Source organism: Notamacropus eugenii, chromosome 1 (genome assembly GCF_028372415.1).
Source record: "Notamacropus eugenii isolate mMacEug1 chromosome 1, mMacEug1.pri_v2, whole genome shotgun sequence".
NCBI lineage: Eukaryota > Metazoa > Chordata > Mammalia > Diprotodontia > Macropodidae > Notamacropus > Notamacropus eugenii.
Window position 1 is genome coordinate 308,581,197 of NC_092872.1, and position 12,301 is coordinate 308,593,497.

General features: G+C 37.9%; 1 protein-coding gene across 5 annotated transcripts in view; it reads left to right on the forward strand.

The window, feature by feature from the left end:
- The first annotated feature begins 397 nt into the window (after positions 1 to 397).
- ATL1 (atlastin GTPase 1) overlaps positions 398 to 12,301 on the forward strand; it is a 135,562-nt gene continuing 123,658 nt past the window's right edge. For all 5 annotated transcript variants that reach the window (XM_072629445.1, XM_072629446.1, XM_072629449.1 and 2 more), the window contains exon 1: positions 398 to 693. In XM_072629445.1, the coding sequence (XP_072485546.1) occupies positions 450 to 693 (244 nt within the window). In that variant the 5' untranslated portion in view covers positions 398 to 449. The remainder of the gene's footprint in view (positions 694 to 12,301) is intronic.

The window sequence follows — 12,301 nt, forward strand, 5'->3', positions numbered from 1 at the left end:
TGCTAAATGTTGAATTAGTAAGAAATTTTTCAAATTTCCTTTCTTCCTTGTCCAGTTTCTTAGGCAAGACAAGCATATATAAGTGAAAACTGAGAACGAAGAGAAGGTTAGAAAGAAGGGAATTTATCTTTACAGATAAGCTTACAATATTTAGACTCTGTGAGCTCATTGCTTAGTTTTGTATATTAGGGTATTTGCACAACATATTTGTATTTCTTTGCGAATCCAGTATAATGGGTTTTATTGGCATTGTGTGAGTCTGTGAAGAGAGCGTGGGGTCGTTGCTCAAGCAGAGTGTGAAATGGATAATGGAAATCACACTCGGGTGTGTTGTGTACTCATGTGTTTCACTGATAATGCTCAAGTACTTATTCTAATAAGTCCACTCATTCGAAGTGAATTATCATAGGGGAGCCTCACACTGGTGTTTGTAGGAACTCCAGTTAGTAATGCCAAGCTCCATTTCCATCCCTTTCCATCTCCTCCCATTTCCTCCCAACCCCTCCCTACTAGTGCATTGCAACATCTTCAGACGCAGAGAACTGCACCCAACCAACGGTGCCTCCCAAAGCTGCAACCTGCAGTCCAGGGCACAGCCGGAGTTGCTAGAAAGAAGACCGGCGGCGGCGGCAGCAGTTATCACTACTAGGTGTGTCGCTATGGCCAAGAGTCGCAGGGACAGAAACAGCTGGGGTAGGTGGCAAACAGTACTTTCTCCCTCTAGCCTTCCATGGACTCAGAACCTGATATTTCTAACCAGTGCTTCTAAAATGGGGAGGGAAGAAAACCCCGGACTTGGCTCCAGCTGTTGGATGGCAGGGCTGGGCGAAAGCAGCTCAGAGTGCCTGCTGCTCGCCTTTTAAGTGTATGAATTATGGCTGAGGTGAATCCATCTCCCATTCTCCCTCCACTGGGACGTGGGCCTAGTATAAGCCGCTGTGGCGTCTCGGTCTAAGACCACCTTCTTCCTCCCCTTCCCCAGACAGCCCCAGCATTTGAACAAACAGCTCTTCCCCGGAGGTCTTAAGAGATGTGCGCAGGATGGACCCAATCAATGGAGACTGAGGGAGCGGGGCGGTCATGGTGTCCCTGAGCCAGAGGAGGTGAGACAATGTTGCAGCGAGAGTGCCGAGAGCCTTGAGTGAGCAGCCTACGTCCTCCGGACCCTGCCTCCCTGGGCTGGGATTAGGGTGTAGGGCGCGGGGGCAGAATTGGAGATAGGGGAGGAAAGGGGAGGAGAAAGGAATGGAGAAAGGAGAAGATTACTGAGCTCCTGGCTGCAGGCAAAGTAGAGAGCCGTTGGTTCTCCCTTGGAGAGCTTGCGATGTCACAGACTCGGTCTGTCTACAAGACAGCGTGTTGCTACATTGTAGGCAGTGTCTTCTATTCCAGGATACTTTCACTGGGGGAGGAGAGCTTTTAGAAAGGAAGGCGTAGCGCAGCGCTGTGGGAATGCATCTTGCCCCCATGGCTGTGACATCCTGGTTTTAGGCTGCTTTGTTTCGCGATTTTCCTCTGCAGGATACTGAGCTCGTGATTCAGAATCCGGATGGGAGGGGTGGGGGGGAGAGCGAGAAGCGGAGCGGGCTCCCCCTATTAGAGGTGGGCGGTACTCTCACAGGCCCACAGAGCCAGGGGCAGTGATGTAAAAGCAACCCAAGCCCCACCCGCCTGATGCTCCGGAACCGGATGATGCAGTTTTGTTCCTGACCAAGAGTTCCTACCTGTTCTTTGAACAACCTAATTAAGGCAGCTGTAGTCGTAGGGACTCACACAAAGCATGGCAGCTTTCTTATGTTACTGTGACAACAAAGGGAAAATGTTATTTTGACTATCTGATGTGGTTTTGTATTTAGGGAAATTTCATCGTTCTGACCTAGGGGACTTAAATTTAATTTTACGTGGTTATTACAGGTATTTTTTGATATGTGTTCTATATAGATATATGTGTATTGGGTATGGGTGTGGAGATAGACAGACAGACAGACAGAAAGATAGACAAATAGACACATAGACAGATAGATAGATAGATAGATAGATAGATAGATAGATAGATAGATAGATAGATAGATAGATGCCTCATTTGTCCTGTGCTTCTGATTTTCCTCATGTCTACTTCTGTAGGCAAGGCATAAATTGCGGCAGATCTCAAAGGAATGTACTGAAAGTGAATTTGTTGTAAAGGAACTCAGGAATATAGTATAAAAACATTTGGTCCTAAGAATAACCAAATCTTATCCTTAGCGAGCTCTATTGTTGCAGTAATAACTAAGCATCTTTCTCAACTGCTAAAATTTGGTGGCTTTTAATCGGTATTCACATACTTGACCTGTCTGAGATTTAGGAACAACTATGGATATATTCTCCTTTGCTTCCAGGACACTGACCTTTCCTAGTTATCTATTTGTCCAGCTGGATCATCATCCAGTTTGAACCTTCTAGTCTCCAGTATCGTTTTTGCCTTAGTCCTCAGGTTGTTTTTGTTTGTGGTCTTATTGCCTGACATAAGTTCAATCATCATTTCCATTTAGACAACTTAAATCTTCATGTCTAGCAATAATTTCTTTCCTGAATGCTAGTCTCAAGTTCCCGATTTCTTACTGGACCTCTCCACCAGGGTGTTGTAAAAGCATCTCAAAGTCACTCTGTTCAACATAGAACTTATTATTTCTGAAAAAAAATCCATCTCTCATTCAAATTTGCCTATTTCAATTGAACATCACCATCCTTCTAGTCACCTAATTTTTCATTCTTGAAGTCATTCTTAACTCTTCACTTTCCCTCATTCCATGATCCATCAGTCTGTCTTACTCACAATTCACACTACAACCATCCTAGTTCAGACCTTCACCTCTCCCATGTTTCCATACTCTTCCCTCTCTAACCCATCTTCTATACAGCTACCAAAATCATCTTCCTAAAGCACAGATGCTCAAAAATCTTCAATGACTCCCTTATTGGCTTTAGGATAAAATATAAATTCCTCAGCCTGTCATTTAGAACCCTTCACAAACTGCTCCCAGCCCATCTTTCTAGACTGATTTCATATTACTATCTCCTCCAGACAAACTGACATACTAGTTCCTTCAAGGTAGAATCCTTATTCACATAAGGTGCTCCTCATGCTTGCAGTGTATTTCCTCTTCACCTCTGCTTCTTGAATCCTAAACTTCTTTCAAGGCTACGTTCAGACTCTACAATTTTTACAAAGTCTTTCATAATTATCTTATTTTTATTGCTGTCTCTTCTCAAATTATTTAGTATTTACTTATCTGTGCATATTGTAATATCTTTCTACAAAATGTAAAAATTTCAGCTTTGTATCCTCAGTTTCTGGTACTAAGGATAAAGGTAGGGAAGAAAACTGTGATTGCGTTGGCTTTGGGAATTTCTTAATTTAGAAACTCCCTCCACCAATGCAAGTCAGCATCTTTTCTTCAACTTACAGTCTTAGAGAGTTGCTGTGGCACTAGGAAGTTAAATGACTTGTCTAGGGTAACAGCTAATATGTTTCAGAAACAGAACTTGAATACAGATCTCCCTGGCTCCAATGTCAGTTCTGTATTAACTAATTTTCTAACTAATAACTTGTGGTTATTCAAATGTGGTATTCAACTCTTCATGACCTTATAGACCATAACATGCTAATACAACTTATGGGGTTTTCTTGGCAAAGATCCTGGAGTGGTTTGCCATTTCCTTCTCTAGTGCTCCATCTGCTGAGTCACCTAGCTGCCTCCTAACTAATGGTAGATAGAGCCCCAGGTCTGGAGTCAGGAAGACCTAAGTTCAGATCTGGCCTCAGACACTTACTACCTATGTGATCCTGGGCAAATCACTTAACGCCGTTTGCCTCAGTTTCCTCAACTGTAAAATTAACTGGAGAATGAAATGGGAAAACATTCCAGTATCTTTGCCAAGAAAAGTCCAAAAGTGATCACCAAGAGTAAGGCATGACTGAAAAACAACTAAATTATTAAAAACTAAATAATGATTAACTAATAGTTGTTAACTAATAATTTTACTAAATCTATACTAACACTAATAGTGTTAATAATAATACTTAGCATTTGTATAGCGCTTATGTGCCAGGTGCTTCACAAATATTGTCTTATTTACTCTTCACAGCAATCCTAAGAGGCAGGTTCTATTATTATCTCCGTTGTACCGTTGAGGAAACTGAGACAAACAAAAGTTATATGACTTGCCCATGGTCACGTAAGTTTCTGAGGCTGCATTTGAATTTAGGTCTTCCTGTCTCCAGGCCCAGATCTCTATCTACTCAACTGCCTAGCTGTTTCCAATTCCATTCCATGCTGCAGCTTAATAAATTTCGATTGAAAATAAACTAAACTTTATTTACTTCTTCAAAAGGCTTTGAATGTTCCTTAAATATTCATTTCCTTCAGCCAGTTTTGTTTCTTTGCAATACAAAAACCAAAAGCTCTTGTGTAATACATGTTCTTGTAACAGATGTTCTTAATGCCCACGTTCTGCTAAGTGATTCTGCTCGTAGACACACTAGCTTTTTTTTCCTTTGCAATTTCCCAGAGCTTTATTTCTGAGCATGTCACCTCTATTACAGATTCCTTAAGTAGCAGTATTACTTTCTTCAAAGAATTATTCAAAGTAGGTATATATGCTTAAGAACATGCCCATGTATGTACAAGATGAATTCATTTATATGTGCATATATGCATGTATACAAGTATCTATGTATTTATATATGTACATACATACACAAACACACATACATACATTCTCTTACCAGTGGTGTCAGCAAATGTTTTTAGAAATTTTTCTGAGTCACAGAGAGCTTATGTGTCAAAGACAGTATGTATCAGAGACAGAATTTGAATCGAGTCTCCTGACACTAAGATCAGCTCTCTTATTCACTGTAATACTGTCTCTAGTATCTATGTGTGAATGTGTGTGCATGCACACATTCCTAAAACTCCATTAGAGTGATTATTCCACAGTAACTGCTGTAGACACAATAATAATTGTAGAATTTTGTCATGTAAATATGTAAATTTATGTAAATACTTATCCCCCCAAATTTAAAATATTTGTCTTTTGTTTTTCACATCATAGTTATTCTCAATTTATGCCCCTACCCTGAAACTGAACTTTTCTTTGTAACAAAGAAAAATACTTAATCAAAAACAGTCAATATTAAGATATGCGGTAACTATATGCAACATTCTGCCTTCGTAGTCCTCTACATCTCTGCTAGCATAAGATATGCTTGTTTTATCATCTCTTTTGCAGGATTAATTTTGATTTTTCATTTGCTCAGAATTCACCTTTCTTTTAGTATTATTTTATTATTTTCAATCAATCAAAATTCATTCAATAAAGTGTGCTAGGTGTTATGCTAACCAATCACAAAATAAAACTCCTTGAGGAGCTTACATTCTCTCAAGGAAGACAGAATGTACATATAGAAGTATATGCAATATATGTACATCAAACAAATATGAGGTAATTTGATGTTTAATGCTTTATACAGAAAGGTACTCATAGCTAAGGGATAAGGAAAGATTTCATGCAGAAAATTACACTTAAGTTGACCTTTGAAGATTTCTAACAAGCAGAAAAAGGGAGGAAATGCATTTTAGGCATGGGTAACAAAACTGTGCAAAGGAAAGTTAGGATACAAGGTGTCAGTAAACACAAGAAGGACAGTATGACGAGTTCATGAAGAGGTGTAATATATAATAAACTTGTAAAAGTAGGTTGGCAATTGGTTGTGAAGGACTTTAAATACAGAATTTTGTATTTGATCCTGGAAGCAATAAGAAGAGTGACATCTTCATATTTGTGTTTTAGGAATAAACTTGTGGCAGTTGGGGGAAAATGGATTGGAGTGAATAGAAATTTGAAGTAGACTTGAGACTTCATATTGTTACTTATATTGTTCTGCTTATTTCACTTTATTCATACAAAACTCATGCTTTTCTGGATTCTTCAACTTGTTCATTTCTTATGTCATAAAAGCATTCCATAATTAGTTCAATCACACCCCAATCTTTGGACACCTATTTTGTTTCCAGTTCTTTGCTACCAGAATAAGTGCTGCAATTTTGGTATTTATTAGACCTTTATTTCTATGTTTGATCTCTCTTTTGGGCCCAGAATTGGAGTCACTGAGTCCAAGGGCAAGAGGAATTTTATCAGATTAGTTTGATCTATCCAGAACTCCATCCACAGTACACTTATGTCCCTGACTCCTGCCCTTCCAAAATAAATTATTACACTTTTTATGTCAATTTTGCTTATTTGCAAGATTTGAGGTAAAGCTATGGAGTTATTTTAATACTAAATTTTCTTATTATTATTTGGAGCAATAATTGATATGCCTACAATTCTTATTTTAAAAACAATTCATATCTTTTCACCACTTATCTATTGGAGAATGACTCTGGGTTATATTTGTTTGGATATTCTACTTTTATTAATGATAGTTGATACTTCCCTACAGTTTTCCTTCTATCTGCTTTGATTTTTTTGTGCAAAAAGGCTTCTATAACATATATATATATATACATAATACATACACTATATATAGCAATATATTAGTATAATATAAATTGTCTGTTTTGTTATGTTCAACCTTTGGTTAAGAATTCTTGTGGCCCCAGTTGTGAAATGTACCACCTTCCATTCTTTGCTATCTTTATGATATGGTCACACATCCATTTGGAGTTTACTGTGACATAGCTATAAGTTACCAGTCTAAACTTCTATTCAAACAGCTTTCCAATTTTTCCAGCAGTTTGTTGACAAATTCAGAATTGCTTGCTCAGTAACTTATGTTCTCAGATTTATCAAACACTGGACTAATGTTTTTGATTACTTTGACTTCTTACTTACCTTGTACATTCCACTGATATATTTTTCATGTCCTAAGTAGTACCAAATAGTTATTCATATTTTATTATACCAATATATGCCTAAAGTAGCTGTAAGAAGAATTAGGTATTGGTAGAGTTTTGAACCTGAACCAAGTGGGCAGGAATAGAGAGTGAGTCACTTCTCCAGATCTGTAGATCCATAGATCTGGAAGAGAAGACTACTAATCTTCATTTTACTCAAGCTTTACATCAATAAAAAGAAAGATGGGGTACAGGTGGTCTAAAAAGTAAGGAAAGGAACAAGACTCTCTCTTCCCAAGAAGCTGAAACAGAAACAGAATATTCAAAATGTATGAAAGGAGAAAGTTTGATTTAAGTGCAATTCAGGAAGATAATGACAAAACTTCACCTTATCAAAACTCATGTATCTTATCTTATTTGAGCTACACAACAAGCTGGTATAGCACCAATGCAATATGCATAGCACCTTTGGTGCCCATGAGTATCCCAGTGCAGTTCTGAGTCATGAAATACAACAGAGTCTTCACATAGAAGACAGAACCAAAACATTAATTCAGACACCAGAAAACCAAATCCATCATAATCTCTACACAGTAACAATGCAGAAGATAACACCATCTCCAAGCCTTCCCCCTGCTAGACTTCCCAAAAACCATTAAACAAATCACAAGCAGGCTCCCTTAAACAAAATCACAAACAAGCTCTTTCACTCATGCTAACCAGCAGCCTGCTTGCCTGCATTCTTCCTATCTCTGACTACTCCCATGACCAAATTTTCTCTCAGCTCTGCACTAGCTCCACCTCTTCCTGTTCCACCTGTTCAGCAAAGTCCTCCCACTACTGACTCCATGTGACTCAGACTTCCATGTCACCCAGACAGGTCACATGGGCCTATTCATGAATGGGAAAGATTTTCCCATTTAAATTACCATTACAGCTGGTGAGAAAGGCAGGGTCAGGATAGGCATTAGCTTTATTTTGCAGATGAGAAAACAGATTTAGAGAGCTTCTAAAAGAAGACCTGTGCATGTGCATTGTGCAGTGGCAACTCCTAAATCCCAAGGTCAACTTTCTTATTCCCTTTGGAATTCTATCTCTTTCTAAGAAACCATCAAGAACAACTATATAGTTGGAAGTACCTACACCTAATCCATGTCCACCCTACTCTTTCAACTCACACCAATCTCTGAAAAAAAGGAAACACTATAAACTTAAGCAATTTGTCTGAGGTCACATTGATTAGAATTGGGATTAGAATCTTGGTCTCCTGTATTTTGTGCTTTCTGCTCTTTTCCACTGCCTTTCTATAGAGCATGGTGGAAAAAACAGGATTTTCTAGAGGCCTAAATCAAGGTGATATAAGTTGAGATAGTAGAAAGATTTGGAACCAAGAGATCTGATTTTTTATCTAGGCCATGTCACTTATTAGCTGGATGACTGTGCAAATGACCTACTCTCTCTGGGTTTGATTTTCTTAATCTATTTACAATAACAAGAACCACCTGGACCTCTCTATGCCTTTTTACCCACACCTAGGAGCTCTAGAGAGAATCACAAATATAAGTTTAGCTCATGACTAGAAACACCCCCAAAAGTGAGGAATAGAAACGTACTCATTGTTCAATATAAATCAGATACAGGACAGTTATTTATTTCCTACACACACACACACACACACATGCACACACATACATGCACACACACACACACACACAAAATGTTTAACAAGGCGTCTTATAAGCACATATTAACAAAGACAATTAAGCAATATTGTAATATTATCTCGTGAGACTGGGACTTAAATATCAAAACAGAAAGCAGGTTGCTGGACTGACTGCTAAATCATTTCACCTCAATTCTACAATGTCTCTGGACAAGTGCCACAAAGTCCATGTCTCATGTCAATCTGGGGATTGAGTTTTCTCCTTTTCATGGTCATTTTCTACAAGAAGCATATGGTGGCAAAAACACTCATCCTTCTACCACTAAGCCAGAAATGAGAGAACCAGAACTTTCATGTAGCTCAAACTAACAAGGATACCTCCAAATCTGGACATATCCATCTTGGTATTGCTATTTGATCATCTATGATCAGGAAAGTGATAAAAAACAAGAGGCAGCTAGGATCCCAAGGCCTAGGCTTGCCTACACTAATACATGTGCTTAGCTGTCACATGCTTTAGAATCATCATATTGCTATGGTGAAGGATGGATAATCCCTCTCCATCTTCTCACAGGAAATACATGAAGGAAGAATTTGCTACCCATTCCAGAGAGTCAAAGAGAAAGGGTGGGGTGAAAGAAAGAAAGGAAAAGAAAGAGAAAGGAAGGATGGAAGGAAGGAAAGAAGGAAGGAAGGAAGGAAGGAAGGAAGGAAGGAAGGAAGGAAGGAAGGAAGGAAGGAAGGAAGGAAGGAAGGAAGGAAGGGAAAAAGAAAGATTCTGGTCAAAATTTTGATGGCCAGAAGCTGCCCAGTAATTTTCCTTTTCAATTGGTATAGCACCCTGCCCTGCTACCATTATCATGATTTACGATGGAAAGGAACAAGGGACCAATGTTTTCTGCCTTACGTTAAAGCACTGATCTATTCAGTGCTGGGTCACATGTTTCCTTTGACACTGCCAAAGTGTCTCTGAGAATGCTCTATGGAGTGTATTATAATCCACCTCCTTTCCCCATTACGTATAAAGTGAAACTTACACTAGATGTTCTTTAAAGTCCCTTCCTTTTCTAAATCCATGGTGTCTATAAGAGGAGGCAAATATAAGGTTACTACAGGTTTCATTTTATGAAATTAATAATCATAATTAGTTCAGTATAAAAAGAATAAGAAAGATGATTGTATAAAACTGAATTGTTATAATTTGTTTTTAAAAATAAATATTTTTAAAAGAACTAAGTGTGTATATATATTTATAATTTAAGAAGAGAGAAACAAAAGTTCTCTATATTTGTGGGAACTGATCAGAACACCCCTAATCAATTGCTTTGCCCCTAGTCCATATGATGAAATCAAAGAAGATGAAAGGCAACAAAGACAACCAGATATTAATATCTTAAATGAACTTCAAAAAAGAGTTTTCGCTTGTTATGACTTTCCAAAATATGACAGTATCTTGATGGAATATTTGGTCAGCTTGCCATTGGATGGATGAAGATTATCCATACCCTGGTGGTATATAAAAAGCAAGTTTATCAGCTGTATAGTCAACTAATGCAAGAGATCTATGAAAAATATGACCCTTGACTCACAGAGTTAGAAACAGAGTTGCAGTGAGTAGGTCCAGTAAGTCTAGCAGAGAGACTTGCCTAGTTTCCTGAAAGGTGAGCACTGTAAGTACGCTACAAGAAGTGAAAGGAAATTGGGGCCCTGCAGTAGTGGAGGCATGAGTTATCTTAGCCTTTTGTATGCCTCACTACCAGCATACTGGTATGTGCCCCCTCTCCTCACTGATACTGTTTATATTTGTGGGGAAGTGTGCTCCAGAGTTATGAGAGGCGCATTTTGTAGTTGATGTTCTTACTACATCATCTTAGTAAATGCCTTTGCTTTGGGGTAATTGTGTTTTATTGATTTTTTTCTGGTAACTCCATGATTAGAATTTTCACCTGCCCCCCAGTAATCCTTCCTTGATACACACACACACACACACACACACACACACACGTGTGTGTGTGCATGTATATATACATATATGTATGTGTGTATATATTATATATATGTTTGTGTATGTGTGTATATATTTACACATATATTTATGTGTATGGTCAAGCAAAACATAATACACTGGCCTTGACTGAGAATTCATATCTACTGCACTTTTGGTTCATTTCTCTGCTAAGAGAAGGAAGGTATGTTTATCAGTCTTTTGAACATAATTGGTCATTACTTTGATTGATGTTGTGAAATTTTTCAGTTATTTTCACTCACATTGTTATTATGTAATCCAGATAAATTGTTCTGCTTACTTTCATAAGTCTTCCCATCTTTATCTAAATCCATCATGTTCATCATATTTTGCAGTACAATAGTATTATATTATATTCATATGTCACCATTTGTTTGTTGTTGTTCAATCATTCAGCTGTGTTCAACTCTTCATAATCCCATGGGCATGCCAGGCCCTTCTATCCTCCATTATTGCTCAAAGTCTGTCCAAGTTCATGTTTATTGTTTCCATGATACTATCCATCCATTTCATTGTCTTCCAATCCCTGTTCCTTTTGCCTTCAGTCTTTCCCAATATTAGGGTCTTTTCCAGTGAGTCTTGTCTTCTCATTATACACCCAAAGTATTTAAGTTTTAGCTTTGGTATTTGACCTTGCAGTAAATAGCTTGAATTTATTTAAGTATTGATTGATTTGATCTCTTTATTGTCCAAGGGGTTCACAAGTCTTCTCCAGCACCACAATTTGAAAGTGTCAGTTCTGCTATACTCAGGTTTTATTATAGCCCACCTCTCACAGCCATACATTGCTGCTAGAAAACCATAACTGACTACATGAACTTTTGTCAGCAAGGTAATGTCTCTGCTTTTTAGCATGCTATCCAGATTTTCTATAGCTTTCTCCTTAAGGAGCAAGTATCTTTTAACTTCATGGCTGCAGGCATCATCTGCAGTGATCTCTGAGCCCAAGAATATAAAATCTGACACTGCTTCCATTTCTTCTCCCTCTATTTGTCAGGAAGTGATGGCATTGGTTGCCATGATCTTATCATTTTGTTTTGTTCTACATTAAGCTTCAAGCTAGCTTTTACACTTTTCTCTTTCACCTTCATCAAGAGGCTCCTTAAGTCCTCTTCACTTTCTGCCATTAGAGTGGTATTTGAAACTGGAATGTGAATACTTTCCGTTTTAAAAACTTTCATACCTTTAGTCTATTTCCCTTTTCATTCACTTGTAAAGGAGTCTTGTAGATATATTTCATTTTTAATAACAAATATTTACAGATTTTTCTCATTTTGTAAGAGATCTGTGTAACAAAGCAAAACAATCAATTATAACTAATAAAAATGAAGCCAACTCATCTGAAAATTCATGTAGCATCTTGTATTTGTAGCATCTTCCTCCCATCTCCCTAATTTTAAACAATTAATGGACACTAATTAATAGACCTTTATCAATTTGATGGACTTCCTCTTAGTTTCCAGTTTCTGCTACTACAAAAATAGTTTGAAAAATATTTTTGTATGTACAGGGTCTTTTCCTCTTTCTTTGATCTCTTTTGGATTTAGGCCAAGGAGTTATAGGACTCAGTTATAGAAGGGTCAAAGCGTATGTGCACTGTTGAATAACTTCCTGTGCATAATTCCAAATTGCTTTCTAGAATGGTCACACCGATTCATAGGAAAACCAATTTTCTTCTCAGTCCTTCCAGCATTTATTATTTTCAATTTTTATCATCTTTGTCACTGTGATAAG